Source organism: Sparus aurata, unplaced genomic scaffold, assembly GCF_900880675.1.
Source record: "Sparus aurata unplaced genomic scaffold, fSpaAur1.1, whole genome shotgun sequence".
In the NCBI taxonomy this organism is placed as follows: Eukaryota; Metazoa; Chordata; class Actinopteri; order Spariformes; family Sparidae; genus Sparus; species Sparus aurata.
The window spans coordinates 131,466-150,642 of record NW_022045117.1 but is presented as its reverse complement, the minus strand read 5'-3'; the positions used below and the strand labels follow the sequence as shown (position 1 = coordinate 150,642).

General features: G+C 42.4%; 1 protein-coding gene across 1 annotated transcript in view; it reads right to left on the bottom strand.

Annotated features, from left to right (window-relative positions):
• Positions 1-6,160: 6,160 nt before the first annotated feature.
• Positions 6,161-19,177, bottom strand: part of LOC115577805 (uncharacterized) — a 53,113-nt gene continuing 40,096 nt past the window's right edge. Inside the window, exons 16-23 of the mRNA XM_030410688.1 lie at positions 18,746-18,802; positions 12,817-13,386; positions 12,471-12,539; positions 11,742-11,798; positions 10,806-11,375; positions 9,380-9,436; positions 8,646-8,682; positions 6,161-8,436 (exon numbers count right to left, since the gene is read on the bottom strand). Of these exons, the coding sequence (XP_030266548.1) occupies positions 8,669-8,682; positions 9,380-9,436; positions 10,806-11,375; positions 11,742-11,798; positions 12,471-12,539; positions 12,817-13,386; positions 18,746-18,802 (1,394 nt within the window). The 3' untranslated portion in view covers positions 6,161-8,436; positions 8,646-8,668. The remainder of the gene's footprint in view (positions 8,437-8,645; positions 8,683-9,379; positions 9,437-10,805; positions 11,376-11,741; positions 11,799-12,470; positions 12,540-12,816; positions 13,387-18,745; positions 18,803-19,177) is intronic.

Sequence of the window (19,177 nt, the reverse complement as noted above, 5' to 3'; positions counted from 1 at the left end):
TGTGTCATACTGTATTTACACTCAGCACTGTGAACGTACTCACAGTCATACTCGAGTAAAAGTAAAGATATGATGTTGAAATATTACTTTGGTAAAAGTGCAAGTCAGCCAGGTGAAGAGTATTTGAGTAAAAGTCTTACAGTAACTTATATTAAACGAATTTAAGTATCAAAAGCATCAGTAAAGTCGATTATCGATTATTAATTGATTATGATACAATAATTTGTCTGATTGATGATAAAATAAATTCAAAATGTTCTACTTTGGCTAGTCAGAGACGAAAAGACAAACTGTCCCCTGAATGCCTCACACATTAGAGTCAACGAGACAAACTGTCCCCTGAACGCCTCACACATTAGAGTCAACGAGACAAACTGTCCCCTGAACGCCTCACACATTAGAGTCAACGAGACAAACTGTCCCCTGAATGCCTCACACATTAGAGTCAACGAGACAAACTGTCCCCTGAACGCCTCACCATATTTAAAACATACACAACATGACTCAGCCTCTCTGTACACGTGTCATATACATGGAGCTAAAACTGATGCAGTGAGTATTTATGATCGTCTGCTGCTCATGTGTGTAGACAGTGTTTTGTCCAGCAGGTGGAGCTCTAACATTAACTGCTGATCTGAAGTCAGTTTTACATCCTCTGATCCTCTTAGGCTACGTTCACACCGCAGGTCTTAATGCACAATTCCGATTTATTGCTCAAATCCGATTTTTTGTTTGGCTGTTCACATTACCTCTTTAAATGCGGCCTGTCTACAGATTGCTGTGTGAACAGCTCACGCTCCTGAAGTGACCCGCATGCGCAGTTGATCATTGATGACATCACGCCACAGCAGTGTTTACGGAAGCGAACATGGCAACGGCAACCGGTAACGTGGGACTGTATGGCTTAATGCTAAAAACAGTGTGTGGTGGCAGCCGGCAAATTTGTGAGCGGGTGATATCACGAAGGAGGAAGAGGAGAAAGAAAATTCATATTTTAATGATGGCTCTATGCGGAGCAATAGCGGCATCATCCATACAGAGGAGTATTTGGATGCGGCGTCGGAGCCAGGAGTGGTGGGATCAGGATGTGGCTGGTTACACCGAGCGGGATCACTGCTGTCCTCCATGTTTGTTTTGATTATGTTCGTGGCTCCCGCTCGCTCCCGCCTGTGGCACACTTTTTTTCAATCAACTTTATTTGTCATTCATTTACAAAACAGTGCAGCGTGGGTCAGAATGACGTCAAAGTCGCATTAAATGCGACCTGGCTGTTCAGATTGCGGTCGCATTAAAAAAAATCCGATACGTATCCGATTCAGGACCACATTTAAATGTGGCCTGAATCTGATTAGAAAATGTCAGATTCAATGCGACTTGTGCTGTTCACACTGTCAAAAGCAAATCAGATATGGGTCACATATGAGTGAAAAAATCGGATTCAGGTCACTTGTAACTGCAGTGTGAACGTAGCCTTATTCGTGTTCCAAGAGCGAGGATCGAGGAGCAGAGAGCGACCAAGGACGTTAATTAGCAGTGTTCATTCCTATGAAAACTTCTCGGTGGTGTTTAGAAGCCAGAAAAATACTACTGTCCTCTTATAAAAACTCCTGAAACAGAAAAAAAACTACTGTCCTCTTATAAAAACACCTGAAACAGAAAAAAAAACTACTGTCGTCTTATAAATAAATAAGTGGATTTACTTGAGTGTTTAACTCACAAATGGCTCTTTACTGTTGGTAAAACACAGCTGCAAAGCTCTCAAGTCTCATGCACTGGGCGTGAGACACACGCATTTCAACCTGTTCACACATTCACACGCCACACCTTGTATATCTCACGCAGAGAAATTACCAGGATAACGGCCACCAAGTTGCGCCGCTATTTTATCCTCTGCGTAATTAATGGAAATCATGCTGGTCTAGTGTGTGTGACAGAGATAATGGTTAGTACTGTTTATTGTTGGTGTAGGTGGCAGGTTTTGAGGCCTAGCTGCACCTCCTGAGGTGAGATGTCTCCAGCCTCAAGGAGCCTGTTGAGGGTATCTCTGGTGGTGAAGCCAACATTTAGCTTCTCTCCTACCAGACAGAGAACAGAAAGAGATAAAGCAAATTAAGAACAGGTAGTCTGAACAATATCTCAGAATCAAAAATCACTTTTTATTCGCCAAATGCATCATGTAGATACACAGGAATTTGACTTGGCAATCAGCACTTTAACTAAAAACAAGACAGACAAACAGTAAGTGCACATAGATTCAGTGAGATATGCACAATAAGTGCAAGTGGTTGAAGGTATTCCTCTATGTAAGCATGCTATTGTACCCATAGACTACATATACATTGTATACCTACATACATTTTATGTCTTTTCCATCACATCAGAGATATCACCCAACTCATAACAACAATCTTCCCAAAAAAGTATATTTGAGGTCAACGAGCATACGGGTTTATCTCCTTATGTGAGACTTAAAAACATTACCTAAGTGTCAGAATAGCTGCTGAAATTAGCAAGGATTCAACAGGCTAGCTAGGCTAGTTCACAGACTCTGGTCAAACTGTTAGCTAACACATTACTGATTACCAGCTGCCTGGACACAATATTCCCCAGCAACAGAAATCAAATGATGAGGTGACTTACTGTACTCAGAGGATCTGGTCTTCTCCCATGTCGATCAGTCTGTAGCTACTTCGGTGAGACGTGGATTGATGTGACAGCTGTCTTCTTCTGTTGCTACTTCAGCGAGCGTCTGAATCGGGAATATCTAAATCTTACCCGGATACAGCAATGCTATTTTTTGATTTGCTGTTCGGCAGCTTCATTCTTTTATTGGATTGGCTGGTGCGTGGCAGGCGCCTTCTGAACTCTGCGGGGAACCCACTTGATTCCTGCCTGTTCCACTGTTATTAAAAAATAGCGCACAGCTTGCTGGCCGTTATCCTGGTAATTTATCTGCTTGAGAAATACAAGGTGTGGCGTGTGAACGTGTTGAAATGCGAGAGAGCTTTGCAACTGTGTTTTACGAACAGTAAAGAGCCATCTGTGAGTTAAACACTCAAATAAATCCACTTATTTATTTAGTACAAAAAGGACTATTACATGAAGTAAATCTTTTCTCTTTGTTTTATATATTTCCATGTGATGCATGTAAACATGTATCGAGAGAAGGTATGAAAATATATTATTACTGAAGCATCACGTGATCACAGAGAACAATTCTATAGTATTTTGACTACAAATAACCAAATGTTAAACTTACCGTCTCTTCACATGGCGGGTGTTTGTTCTGTCACTACCAGCTCACCTCCTCTCTCCGTCATCAGTGAGCATCCTCTGGGCTGAAGTGAGTCCCACTCCGCCTCAGTCTGCAGGTTCCATCCGTCTGTCCGTCCTCCTGGAGACACAAACACAATCTGTTAACAACATCTGCTAACGTTCCACTACCAACGGCCATTTAACGGTCACTGACAGCAGACTGACTACACATTTCAACAGCTGAAATAAATCACACAGAAGAAGATATTATCTCCACCACAACTTCTGTGCTACCAAGATCCAACACAAATATTAAAATAATGACAAAATAATGAAGTAACTGGAGTGTTTGCTGGTTAACTGCTGATGTCTGGGTTAGCTAGCTTAAATATAACGAGTCATTGAACATCAAGCTAGGAACCTAAATGAATCCTCACATCTGCAGCAGGCTCTACAACTAAATACACACGACTAATACAGTCACAGAATCATTAATAACAGTCATTAGAAGCCCTGTGAACACAACAGAATAAAGAAAAAACGTTTCTACGTACCAAATGAAGATATTGACGGACTTTGACGGAGTTTGTTACAGACCGACATGTTCCGTCTGACTGCTCATGAACTTTGGGATTCACCACTCAAGTCTGCAGGGGCTCCACAAGATGGCGCCCGTCCCAAAGAAACGGACCCTGATCAGAACAAACTGAGAGAAGATCAATGAGTCCGCCTTCAGTTCATTACAGCACAATTAACAGTTTATAGCATTATGGTCAAATATAGCTGCAACTCATAAAACATCACATTAACAGTGGTGATGGTAAATACATTTAAATCTGCTACATATTTAATATTTTATTACATTTGGAAACGTTTCACATGAATTAGATTTTAGACTTTTATTTTTTCCCACATCTGGGAAATTTACTCTTCACAATAGCAAGGTGGACAGACATACAGACATACAATAAGTACAACACTAAAGAAATACTAAAAAAGATTTGAATAAGAGAGAAAAAATAAAGTAAAATAAATTAAAATAGAAATTGACAGACATGTTATCCTATTAAAGGGTAACTGCACCAGTTTTACACATTGAAGTGTGTTAACAGGTGTTGGGGAGGAAAAAGGTATAAAGTCCTTTAGGCTCCAGAGGAAGCTGCATGTAATCTGATAAACTGCTACATTGCATTGTGGGTAATAATGGCGGCAGATTTTGAAAAGGAAGAAGAACGTGTGGAATAATGAAGGTGATATCTCTGAATCTGCTCGGTCAGTTGGTTTAGGGTCATTTGTTTAAACCTGGTGCCTACATTACCCACAATGCAGTGTAGCCACTGAGTGACATCACTGGAGGTAGTTTATCAGATCACATGCTGCTTCTTCTGGAGACACAAAAGGCTTCATAATATTGTTTCATGTGAGGTTTGGTTGCTGGTGGACCCAGAAGATAGTTGTTGAATAAAAATGTTTATCTTAAACAAAAAAAGAGAGAATTTTGACAAAGATGAGTGCAGGCAGGTGAGCAGGTTCACATGGGAGCCAGAGTGGAGTGATCTCACCTGGTTTCTAGAACAGGAGTAGGAATCACAGGTGAGGACGTCGTTCCTGTCCACCATCTTGCAGGTCGTCCCAATTTTCTTATTTGTGCTCCAAAGAGCGAGGATCGATGAGCGGAGAGCGACCAAGGACGATAATTATCTGGACATGGCCGTGTTCATTCCTATGAAAACTGCTTTGTGGTGTTTTAAAGTTCAACTATCCGTTTATAAAAACACCTGAATCGTCAGTGTTTTTGGGGCCTGAACACTAGAGAGTTCCTCCAACCAAGCCAGCGTATCTGGTTTAGTGCCTGGCTCACTTGAATGGGGTTAAAATAATTGAATCATGTGACTTTTAACAGTTTATTGGACGAACAGCTCAAATTATGACAGTCAAATGACTCATTTCACGGGGTTGAGGCTCCTCCTGGTGGGCGCTTGGGAAACAAGCGAGCTGCCTTCAGAAGTCTATTACAGGCTGACACACCCTCTTAGTTATTGATTGGACGCTGCAGGAGACAGTGTTGTGCCTGAATGTGTTCAGTGAACGATCGTTCATGAACTCGTTCATATTTTGGGTGAACGTAAACTGAACGTACTGTATTCTGCCTGATGAACGTCATTGTGAACACGTTCATTCTGGAGTTTGTTATCGGTGCTCTCTCACAGTTTAACTTAAGTGCCAGATTTCCATTGAACCTTCCAGGCAAAAACAGTGTGTGCTAACACACACTGTAAACAGGCCTTTATATGTAGCGGAAAAAACATCTGGCAGCACCAGCCACCAGAGTCGCACCGCCGCATGTGTCATCAAAATGCTAAACATGGAGGTAAAAACAAATAAAGACAGCAGCACCTCAGACTCTGCCTCCACCATTAATACACCATCTTCGTGTGATTACTTAAAACAATTTTATGAAAAGGTCAGTGATGATCCAGGTGGGAAAAATCTGACCTTTTTGTGTAAACTTTGCCCGCCGGGTTTCAAGACGCAACTCCGTACGCCAACAACGTCAACAGCAAACCTGAAACGGCACATTGAATTAAAGCACCCGGCGAGCCTGTCAAGGTCTGTGCAAGTGAATAAAAAATCAAAAGACACGGAAACCGTGAGCCAAAACAGATCCTCTACCACCCGAAACACAGCAACACATTGAAAAAAAAAGAACTAGTTTTAGAACTGTGAACTTAGTTCAAAATGAACAGTGAACTGAACTAGTTCATTTTAAAATTTGTGAACCGAACTTTGAACTAGTTCATGTAGAAAGTGAACTTTCCCAACACTGACAGCGGATCAGACTGATCTGACACGTCACAACATGACTGGAGTTCCATACGGAGTGAAGAAAGATAACAGATTAAACTCAAGTGTGTCACATCAAGTTTTATTGACAGTAAAAATCTGCTGACGCTGAGTTAACACTGGACCCCAAAACAAAGAAATAAAAAACTGTTGAGCTTCACGTCTGAATCTTTGATTCAGTTTGTTTGTATTCAGTCAAACGTTTCAAATGTTATACAGTATAACTTATACTCCTTTACATTCAACTGACAGCTGAAGTGACTGGAATAAAAAATCTGATCAGTGTTTTCAATATAATACATTTTTCCGGCTGTATACAAAGTAGATAAATGAGCTGCACCTCCAGCAGCTGTAATATCAAAACACTGCTTACATGTGAAATCATCAGTAACAATATTCCAGTAACTGGATCAATGTAACGGTGAACTGGACCAACAAGTACTTTTACTTTAAAGGAGCAGTCTGTAGTTTTGCTGAAGAAATGTTAATGAGCAGAGAAAGATGTTCATTGGCTGATTTTCCTCCATCAGGTGGCTGAATTAACAAACTGACCTGAAAGAGCAAAACAAGTTCATACTGTTCTAATTTGTTTTTATGTGGCGTACTCTGCCACCTTTCTTTCTGAGTTTGTATCCTCATCTCATTGATATTTTAAATATTCAAATTCTGACTTTGAATTTCTTCTACAAAACTACAGACTGCTCCTTTAAAAATCTCAGTACATTTTCTTAATACTACTTTTGTACTTTTTGCCTGTAACAGAGTATTTTTACAACACAGTGCTGCAACTTTTGCTTCAGTCAGAGATACGAGTGCAGTGATCACTGATCCTGATTAATAAACATTATCCGTCATCACCAACCACATTCTGTACAATGTGCGCACACAAAGAATGTAAAGACACAAGTACAAGTACCTTAACATTTAAAACTTGAGTAAATGTACTCAGTTACACTCCATCACTGCTAATTACATTTTCTGAAATACTGAGTCTGTTTTCTGCTACTTCATATTTCCACTTCACTACATTTCAGAAGCAAATGTTTTACTTTTTACTCCACTATATGTATCTGATTACTTTAGTTACTAGTTACTCTTCAGATGTAGAGTTTACACACACAAACATGAGATCAGTGTGTAAAATATGATGCTGTGTTTTAGATTTAACCGCAGAAAGTATTTAAAATGAGCTCCACCTCAACCAGCTGTAACTTTACCCAGTGATGGAATGTAACTAAGTACATTTACTCATTTACTGCACTTAAATTCTGAGGTACTTGTACTTTGCTTGAGTATTAGCATTTTCTGTTACTTAATACTTCCACCTCACTACATTTTGGAGGCAAACGTTCTTGTACTTTTTTACTCCACTACATTTATTTGATTACCTTAGTTGCTAGTTACTTTACAGATTACATGCTGCATCACATGCCAAAGTATCACGTCTTTAAAGTAATTTATTTCATCATCAGTCAGATAAAAAACAGTGACCGTGATGATCAGTCTGTAGATGTTTGAGGTGTTCTTATTGAACCCATCACTGTTTTCTGTATGAGCAGCAAAATTAGTAACAACTAAAAATTAACCGGTAAGTTCTTACTTAAAACTATTTCAGTTCCATAGTAGGTCTCCTTGTAAAGTCTTACAAATACTGAGGATCTTTTGTCCTCTGAACAAATAAGGGACATGCCTTTAAATTTAAAGCTCCATCTAATCAGAGCAGCCGTCAGTTTACTCAGATCTGTTACCTGCTTTCATTTCTTTAAGGCTGAGGGTCCCAAACTTTACAGATCATATTTACCAAACCAAACTCTCCCACCAACTGCTGCTGCCAACAAAAACAATGAAAGAGCGTCCTCACATGTAACAACATTACAAAATTTCTTTAAAAATGATAATAAAGCACATATATTCACAATGTACACAGATAATACACCATCCAAAGAGATGGATGAGTCTGTTTGTCTGACTGGTGACGTCTCTTTACCTTCTCATGAGAAGTAACGCCGGCCGGCTCGACTGCCGACTCACAGACTTCATCTGATCCGTCAGAACCAGCGTTGTCATCTGCCTCTCAACTGTTCTATGAAGATATTTCTTTTCACTTATCATGAATCACAGTGCTCTTACTTGTAATTATAATTATGCTTGAGATATGGTAATAAATGTCCTTGTACTGTGTGTATTTAGGCCTCATTAGTGGGATCAGCGAGTGAGTGGCTGACAGGGGAGATGGTTCATCTCAAGGGTTTATCCTGAAAACATTTCTGTGCAGTCTGCTTCTTCCTCAGTGATGTACGCAGTGTTGATGCGTCTCTTCCGATGCCTACAATGTATCTGGGCAAATCCAAACAAAGAAAAGAACGAATTAGAAAAATCTTCACAGGCAGACGTCATTCAAAACAAATATAATTAAGCTGAATGTACGGTCAATGAGGAAGTCACACTTAAGGTGGACTTAAAACATTCTGTTTATCCATGATTAACTTTAAACATGTAAATTCACCAACAAATACAAAACAATTTAATTCTAAATGTTAACAGACCAATTAAAGGCTGCTGCAGTGTGTCACACAGCTGCTCCTGATGGACACAGAAAATACAGTTATTGATTAATTTCTTCGTCCACATGTAATCTGTAATAAATCTGCTCATCAGTGATTGTTGGTGAACAACTTATTATCTGACATCTGTATGAACATCTGGAGGCCACACCTCTGTACCTGTGATGTCTGCACTGAATATAAAAACGGAAACAAGGAGCAGAAGAAGAGCGGCTTGCTGTCTGCACAATATGATCATCAGTAATGGTGCTGAAAAAGCTTCATGTCAGTGGGCGTGAAGCAAACATCCATCTGATCTCTACATCAGTGACTCCTGCTGGTACCAGAGCCTCACTGAATCTGCACTCTGACTGGCCTAGAGACCAGAAACTGTCATTTCATTTCATTGTATTAAACACAAAAGTTATATAAACACATCACGAGGGAAAACAGAGGTGATGTGTTTCAATATTTTACATTGTGAAATTAAATGTGCCTTCTGTAACCATGTAGGGTGAACATGAAGGAGACATGACGTGACCTAAACGTCCATGGATACATAATACATTATTATTATTATTATTATCATTATTATTTTATTGTCACCAAATATTGTTAAATAGTCTCTACTGTCTCTGACTCTCTTTGCTGTTTTGGTGTCTTTCTTCTTCTTCTCTGATTATCTGTTCTTTTCTTCTTCTCTTGTTACTTCCTATTTTTTTCCTCCTTCTACTCACCTGATTTTGAGAGGATGTGAGACATCATGTCATCAAACATCATCATCTCGTATTCCACTAAAAAGAAAAAAACAGTGAATTAGAGAACACAGTAAATTTGGACTTAATCCATGTTTCACACAATAACATTGGATTAACAACCGATAATGGAGTCACAGCTTCTTTAAGGTGGATTTAACACATTCTGTTTATCCATCATTAACTTTAAACAGACACATTCACCAGCGAGCTCACAGAACTAAAGGTCCCATATCATACTGTTTTTCATCAATTTCACACAACTGTCAGAGGGCCAACAACTCTGTATTCGATATGTATTGCCCCAAACACATCCGTGGTCCTGAACTCTAGCTGTCTCTAAAAGTTCACAGCACTCTGTTTCTGTGCCTGCACCTTTAAATGCTAATGAGCTCCGTCTGTCAACACCTACTTGGGGAGCTTTGCCTGCAACGTCACTCTCAGGGAGAGGAAGCCCCTTATGCTAACGGTAGCATGTGCTAATGTTTACGGTGGATGTATATATATGTAACACTATGGCTCGCGGAGATTTTTTCGTTCAACCGAACCAGTTTGACCCAGAATCGGACCCAGAAGGAGAGGCTCCAGAAGAGTACAGACTCTGCGGCTGCAGCAGGATGTTTCAGAATGGTTAGTGTGTCTGAATAATGTTCGTTTGTTTGTGTTGTTACAGTTACTACCATGTCACTAACAGCTAACAACTAGCGAAAGCTGTGTTTATCTCCAACACAGTCTCCAAACTCTTGGACACTGTTCGCATCGTCTCTGTCTCCAGTCTGTACATGTTTCCAGACTTTCTACTGTGACAACCAAGCTCCATCGTAATATCATTAACATCAAACTCGCTTCAAACGCCATTGCATAGCGGACCCAAGTGGAGCTAACTAGTTAGCTGATTTCCACCTGACTTCATCATACTCGTCGGCAACTGCAGTTGCTGGGTCCGGTATGGTTGAGACTGATCCTTTTTACGAGGGTCAGTGTCGAGGCAAAGCCAGCGACGAGGTGCTAAACACTGCTGTCTCTCCGCTGGACACACCGAACTTCACCTCGGGGATGGACCCCCCCTCTCTGATATCTCCTATCACCACGCAGAGGAGGTCGGCCTATGATAATGACTCCTTTCGCAACATACCGAAAGGAGCAGAATCTGAACAGCCTGTCGGAGCGCCGTGTTACCAGTGGGTGGGCTGCAGAGACCATACAGGACTCACTTGTTTTCCTCATTCTGGGAGTTGGCAGGCTCAGGGAGGACCAGCTTATATATGTAGAGACCAGAGAAAACGTGTTTTTATGATATGGGACCTTTAAAAATAAATAAAAAGTGAGTTTGTGCCAATAAATAACAGTTTAATTCTAGAGGTTAATACAGACGAGAATATTTCTGACTCAGTTCAGATGAACTTACTGAGACGTGTCCATCTGTCAGATCTGCAGCTCAGATGATCTCCATCGTGCTCTTTCACAACTTGACCCAAGCGTGTCAACAGCTCTGCAGGTTCAAGATCCTTCTGCCACAGAAACCTGTAGTGACAGTCTCTGATCATTTCCTTTAAGGGTGGATGTTGATGATATTTTTCCATCAGACCTGGACTCTCCTCTCTGGGTGTTGATATCAGAACCAGTGAATGATAAAATGATCGATGACTGAAGAGGTTCAGGACTCTGCAGAGCTTCAGTTTGTGTTCCTCAGTGAAGTCTTCAGGCTGTAGAACCAGCAGGAACACATGAGGTCCAGGATCAGAGAGTCTCTCACAGGTTCCTACATTTCTTCTCAGTCTGTATTCAGACATGTTGGGATGCAGCAGATCTGGGATGTTGATCAGAACTATGTGTTTCTCCTTTACCCGTCCTCTGACTGTCAGACACCAATCTGCTTCTGCCTCAGTGCTGAACTTGTTCTCTCCCAGTATGAAGTTCCCCACTGAACTCCTCTGAGACCAGCTGTTCCCCAGCAGAACCACCCTCAGCTCAGACACTGGAGAGAAAACACTGACTTAGAAAAGTGTAACTGTGAAAAAAATTAAGACTTCATTCATTCATTTATAAGCTTTGGCTTCTCCCGCTTTTCCCTTTCGGCCATGTGTATTGTATTATTTGAACAATGATGAAATGTGATGTTTATGAATTGACATGCCCGAAATAAACAACATAAATTCTGAATACAACAGAATTAAATTAACAACAGATAAGAAAGTTCCTTAATTTAGACTTCAGAGATTATGTCATACATTTTAATTTACAACTTGCAAATTCACCAGTGAGCTTGTAAATATTCAAATGTAAAAAAAAGAATCTGGTTCCAGATGTTAATATGTTTCTGATTGAGTTCAGATTAACTCACTGTTGGGTGGCAGGAATTCAAAGCTGCTGCTGTGCCTCAAGGCTGATGCAGATGCTCCTGATGGACACAAAATGTAGATATTGATTAATTCCTTCATCCACATGTGATCTGTAATAAACCTGCTCATCAGTGATTGTAGGGGTCCACTAGAGCTGTCACAATATCAGGTTTTCACTCGTGGCCAAAATAATTCAACATAACGACATTATACATGATATATATAAAGATTGTTAAAATAAAATGCTGTCAGTCAAAGTCATCTTGTGGGTGTTTTGTCTGTTGTCTGTCAAATGAAGAACACTCACAATACAACTGTCTGTACAAATGTCTGTCGGCTCAGACATGATTTTCCACAGCAGCAGTAAATCAATGAGGAGCAGCCACACAACAGGTCTGTGCCACACTAACTAACTAGCTAACAGTTCACTGTCACTGCAGCTCTGACTGCTTTTTCTTTCTCCATTTAATTGCAGGTGACAACCAGCACATCACCTCCACCTGTTACAAACTGCATAACCATGTAGGGTGAACGTGAAGGAGACATGACGTGACCTAATGATAATACCAATAATAATAATGTACATATATATATATATATATAAGTACATTATTATTATTGGTATTATCATTTTATTGTCATTAAATATTATTAAATAGCCTCTACTTTCCCTGACTCTTTGTCTCTTCCTTCTTCTTCTCTTGTTACCTCCTATTTTTTCTCCTACTCACCTGATTCTGAGAGGCTGTGAGGCCTCATGTCGTCAGAGCTCTTCCCGTTTAACATCATTATAATCTTCACTGAAAAGAAAACAGTGAATTAGAGAACACAGTGAGTTTGGACATAATCCATGTTTCACACAATAACACTGGATTAACAACCAGTAATGGAGTCACAGCTTCTTTAAACTGGACTTAACACATTCTGTTTATGCATCATTAACTTTAAACTTACAATTTCACCAGCGAGCTCACAAGATAAAATTAAATAAAAAGTTGGTTTGTGCCAACAAATAAGAAACAGATTAATAGTACTAGATGTTAGTACAGACGGGAATATTTCTGACTATGAACTTACTGTGAAGTGTCTGTATGTGAAATCTGCAGTTCAGATGTTCTCCATCGTGCTCTTTCACAACTTGACCCAAACGTGTCAACAGCTCTGGAGGTTCAAGATCCTTCTGCCACAGAAACCTGTAGTGACAGTCTCTGATCATTTCCTTTAAGGGTGGATGTTGATGATATTTGTCCATCAGACCTGGACTCTCCTCTCTGGGTGTTGATATCAGAACCAGTGAAAGATCAAATGATTGATGACTGAAGAGGTTCAGGACTCTACAGAGCTTCAGTTTGTGTTCCTCAGTGAAGTCTTCAGGCTGTAGAACCAGTAGGAACACATGAGGTCCAGGATCAGAGAGTCTCTCACAGGTTCCTATATTTCTTCTCAGTCTGTATTCAGGGATGTTGGGATGCAGCAGATCTGGGGTGTTGATCAGAACTATTTCCTGCTCCTTTACCCGTCCACTGACTGTCAGACAGCTGTCTGGTTCTGCCTCAGTGTTGAACTTTGTCTCTTCCAGTATGAAGTTCCCCACTGAACTCCTCTGAGACCAGCTGTTCCCCAGCAGAACCACCCTCAGCTCAGACACTGGAGAGAATATTGAATTAGAATAAACCTCCTCAGTGAAGATTCTGTGGTTGCACTTTATTATACAGTACGTTAATGACATGTAACAAGCCGTGCTTTGTCTCAATTTAGACAACTAGAAATAATCTAATCTTTATTAGACAGTAAACAAGAAAAGTTATAGGTAATTAGACACCATATAGCCTACCCAAATTATGCTGTAATCAGAAACCGCATATAAGTCTTATTACTTAAAATATAAGCAACTATACTTGACACTATTATACCAAATTATACTGTATTTACAAACCCAATCAGAGATCCTAATACACTTTTAGACACCATTTTACAAGATCTTAGTCTAACTAGAAATCACACACAATGCCACATCAGATACAAAATAGCTAGTTAGACGCTATTCTACCCTCACTAACAAGTCATGCATTTAATATAACCAACATCGGTCTATAGCTTAATTAGACGAATGTACTGCAAAATTATATTGGGCATGGCCTTTATAATAGTTGGACAAAACACAGAGAGTTCAGAGGAAAATACATTTATTTGAGCTTTATTTACCATAGTTTCACTTTCTTACAGTCATTTATTGATCATTAGAAGAAAACAGTACCTTAACTAAAGTCAAACCACATCGGTTCCCTTGTGGTCGCTACTACACACGTCCCTGGTAACCTGGATGCTCTCTGGAGTCTTGTGAAGTTTGTAGGTGGCTTCCTTGACGCTCTACTCCCATAGTTAAGACATCAGACCATTTAAAGCCATGTCACTATCGAACCCCAGTAACATTAGACCAGCTATTGAAGCTGCCAGGACATTTATCTTTATTTCCCACTGTTAGACCTTTATTACCTACAAAATGACATGTACAGCCTTCTTAAGAACAAACCTCATGTTTTGGCTGCTTATATCATCCGCTTACTGTTACCTCTGCTGCTAAACACCGACTTTATTTGTAAAAGATATAACCATATAAACTGCTTATCTTCACAGTTAATATTATAATGGCCATGGAACAACATGTTTATATGTACCAAATTAACTGCTCATATAAGCTGCTGAACATTACGTGTTACACTGAACATCTTATTGCATGTGCAACACTTCTTATAACTGCTTAAATCTTTGGCTTCATGTTAACAAATTCCAAAACTCAACATTTATATGCATGAGAACAATAAAACAGTATGGTGAGGTCACTAACATTACGGCGCGACGCCATTAAGCATCGTTTATGCTAGGCATGGCAGGGCCGCCATAAGAGGGGTTGGAGAAGGCTGAACGCGGGTAAAGGCATACGGCGGGCCTTGAGGCCACTGGTGAGCCAGAGCATCCATCCCTAGTGGTGGGTTGTCCCTCCCCAGGGAGAAGAACATTGGACAATGGGCCGTCCCCCTGGAGGCAAACAGATCGGCTACTGCCATCTCAAAGCGGCGCCAGATGTGCGCAACAACCTCTGGATGGAGCCTCCACTCTCTTGGCTGAGGGTGTCCCCTGGACAACAAGTCCGCCGCAGTGCCTGAGAGCCTCTTGTGAGCATAAACGATGCTTAATGGCGTCGCGCTGTAATGTTAGTGACCTCACCATACTGTTTTATTGTTCTTGTTATAAGATGTGTTGCACATGCAATAAGGTGTTCAGTGTAACACGTAATGTTCAGCAGCTTATATGAGCAGTTCATTTGGTACATATAAACATGGTGTTCAGTGGCCAATATAATATTAACTGTGAATATAAGCAGTTTATATGGTTATATCTTTTACAAATAAAGTCGGCGTTTAGCAGCAGAGGTAACAGTGAGCGGATGATATAAGCAGCCAAAACATGAGGTTTGTTCGTAATTAGGCTGTACATGTCATTTTGTGTATTAAGTATTAATTAAATTCATTTAATATGAAGACAGTAATAGCTATATAATTTCTTTTTATATTATTTTGGCTGTAATCTGGTAAACAAGGAAGTAAGCTCAGTTGGGAAGCGTAGACAGTCAAGATAGCAGCATGGAGAGTCTGTGCCCACACAAGACTGTCTTTTGTTGTATTTGCAGTATTCGCAGTTTTTTCCTGTGAAATAAAGACACTGGCACCTGGACGGACACTGACATAATTGTGCAAGTGTGTAACAAGTTCATAAATTTCGGAGATACGTTGTTTTTCTGAAAGCTTAGATAGCTCAGCAAACCTCCAGAGAAGGACTTCCAGAGAGCGACCATCAGCTCCTCACCAGCAGCGTGTGTTTGAGCTGGAGCTCGGCTACAAGCAGCTGTGGAGGTTCCAGGGCTCTGTGTGAATAGCCGGCCACAGGGACGCATCTTGAGCCGCACAGCGACCTTTAGCCCTGTGCTGGCAGGGCTATGGAGCACTGGAGGCCATCCACAGGGGTCAGAAAAGCGACCCTATAAGAAAGTCTAACAAGGGTCTACCAGTGAGAAGGACCACTTTATTTTACAGTGCAGTTCTGTTGTAATGTGCCACAAATTACCCTGTAAGTAGGTCTAGTAAGACTGTAATAAAGGTCTAACAATGGGAAATAAAGATGCTATGTCCTTGCAGCTTCAATAGCTGGTCTAATGTTACTGGGGTTGGATAGTGACATGGCTTTAAATGGTCTGATGTCTTAACTATGGGAGTAGAGCGTCGAGGAAGCCACCTACAAACTTCACAAGACTCCAGAGAGCATCCAGGTTACCAGGGGCGTGTAGTAGCGACCAGATGGGAACCGATGTGGTTTGACTTTAGTTAAGGTACTGTTTTCTTCTACTGATCAATAAATGACTGTAAGAAAGTGAAACTATGGTAAATAAAGCTCAAATAAATGTATCTATTGGGATGCTCATAAGTGTACGTGGTACCAGAGCACCCTAGGTCGAAGGTCAATGATCGATTTTGTGATCGTATCATCTGATCTTCGACCGTGTGTCTTGGACACTCGGGTGAAGAGAGAGGCAGAGCTGTCAACTGATCACCACCTGGTGGTGAGTTGGTTTCGGTGGCAGGGGAAATCCCTGGACAGACCTGGTAAGCCCAAACGAGTAGTGCGGGTAAGCTGGGAACGTCTGGGGGAGGCCCCTGTGCGAGAAGCCTTCAACTCCCGCCTCCGAAGGAGCTTCTCTAGCATCCCTGTGGAGGCTGGGGATATCGAACCTGAATGGACGATGTTCAAAGCTTCCATTGTTGAAGCTGCAGCTGTGTCCTGTGGCCATAGGGTCTTAGGTGCCTCAAGGGGCGGCAACCCTCGGACACCGTGGTGGACACCGGTGGTCAGGGAAGCGGTCCGACTGAAGAAGGAGTCCTTCAGGGACATGTTGTCCCGGGGGACTCCTGAGGCAGTTTTGGGGTACCGACGGGCCCGAAGGGCGGCAGCCGCAGCTGTGGCAGAGGCAAAGCAGCGGGTTTGGGAGGAGTTCGGCGAGGCCATGGAGAAGGACTTTCGGGCGGCGCCAAAGCGCTTCTGGAAAACTGTCCGCCACCTCAGGAGGGGGAAGCGGGGAACCATCCAAGCTGTGTACAGCGGGGATGGGACCTTGTTGACTTCAACTGAGGAGGTTATAGGGCGGTGGAAAGAGTACTTTGGTGACCTCCTAAATCCCACTCAGCCACCCTCTGTAATGGAGACAGAGCTGGAGGATGATGGGGTATCGTCGCCAATTTCCCTGGGTGAAGTCACTGTGGTAGTCAAACAACTCCACAGTGGCAAAGCCCCAGGGATCGATGAGATATTAGCAGAAATGCTGAAGGCTCTGGGTGTTGAGGGGCTGTCTTGGTTGACACGCCTCTTCAACATCGCGTGGGGGTCGGGGTCGGTGCCGAAGGAGTGGCAAACAGGTGTGGTGGTCCCTCTCTTTAAGAAAGGAGACCAGAGGGTGTGTGCCAATCACAGAGGTATCACACTACTCAGCCTGCCTGGGAAAGCCTACTCCAAGGTGCTGGAAAGGAGGGTCCGGCCGATTGTCAAACCTCGGATTGAAGAGGAACAATGCGGATTCCGTCCTGGTCGTGGAACAACGGACCAGCTCTTTACTCTGGCAGGGGTCTTGGAGGGGGCCTGGGAGTACAATCTCCCAGTCCACATGTGTTTTGTGGATCTGGAGAAGGCGTACGACCGGGTCTCCCGAGATGTTCTGTGGGAGGTGCTGCGGGAGTATGGGGTGAGGGGGTCCCTTCTCAGGGCCATCCAATCCCTATATTCTCAAAGCGAGAGCTGTGTGCGTATACTCGGAAGTAAGTCGGACTTGTTCCAAGTGGGTGTTGGCCTCCGCCAGGGCTGTGCCTTGTCCCCAATCCTGTTTGTGATATACATGGACAGGATTTCGAGGCGCATGGAGGGGTTACAGGTCGGTGACCTTAAGATCGCATCACTGCTTTTTGCGGATGATGTGGTCTTGATGGCATCATCGGCTGTAGATCTACAACGCTCATTGGATCAGTTCGCAGCTGAGTGTGAAGCGGCAGGGATGAGGATCAGCACCTCTAAATCTGAGGCCATGGTTCTCAGTAGGAAACCGGTGGATTGCCTACTCCAGGTGGGGAATGTGTCCTTGCCCCAAGTGAAGGAGTTCAAGTACCTCGGGGTTTTGTTCACGAGTGAGGGGATGATGGGGCGTGAGATTGACAGGAGAGTCGGAGCAGCGGGTGCGGTGTTGCATGCGCTTCACCGCACGTTTGTGACGAAAAGGGAGCTGAGCCGAAAGGCAAAGCTCTCAATCTACCGGTCAATCTTCGTCCCTACCCTCACCTATGGTCATGAGCGATGGGTCATGACCGAAAGAATGAGATCGCGGGTACAAGCGGCCGAAATGGGTTTTCTTCGCAGGGTGGCTGGGGTCTCCCTTAGAGATAGGGTAAGAAGCTCAGCCATCCGGGAGGGACTGGGAGTAGAGCCGCTGCTCCTCTGCGTGGAAAGGAGCCAGTTGAGGTGGTTCGGGCATCTGATGAGGATGCCACCAGGGCGCCTTCCTAGGGAGGTGTTCCTGGCACGTCCAACTGGGAGGAGACCTAGGCGTAGACCCAGGACCAGGTGGAGGGATTATATCTCTTCTCTGGCCTGGGAGTGCCTGGGGATTCCCCAGTCAGAGTTAGCCAATGTGGCCGGGGAAAGGGATGTCTGGGACTCGCTACTGAAGCTGCTGCCCCCGCGACCCGATTTTCGCGACCAACTTTGTATAATATTTATAATCCATGAAGAAGTCAGAGTTTCTTTAAGATGGACTCCTGTCATCCATTATTAACTTGAAACGTGAATTCAGCAGTGAGCTCACGCATACTTAAATGAAACATGAGAGTTTGCATCCACCATGTACAAGCAGTGAGTGTAGATGTTAATACAGACGAGAATGTTTCTGACTCAGTTCAGATTAACTCACTGTTGGGTGGCAGGAATTCAAAGCTGCTGCTGTGCCTCACAGGTGATTCATCTTCTTCTGATGGACACAGAAAATGTAGATATTGATTAATTCCTTCATCCACATGTATTCTGTAATAAACCTGCTCATCAGTGATTGTTGGTGAATGTTGTCACAGCTTTAATAGACTGATAGAGTTATTATCTGACATCTGTATCAACATCTGGAGGCCACACCTCTGTACCTGTGATGTCTTTTTTGTATATTTACATATTTTTAGGCCCGAGCAGGTCTCGACCTACGAGGTCCCTATTGTTTTTGTAGTGCCGACTTTTTTGTCCCAAATGATCACATTTTTCACTGCCTGAACATACCCCAAAACTCACCAAACTTGGAATATAGCTCACACCTGCCGAAAAATTGTATCATCTATTGTCATCAGTTTCTACGGAA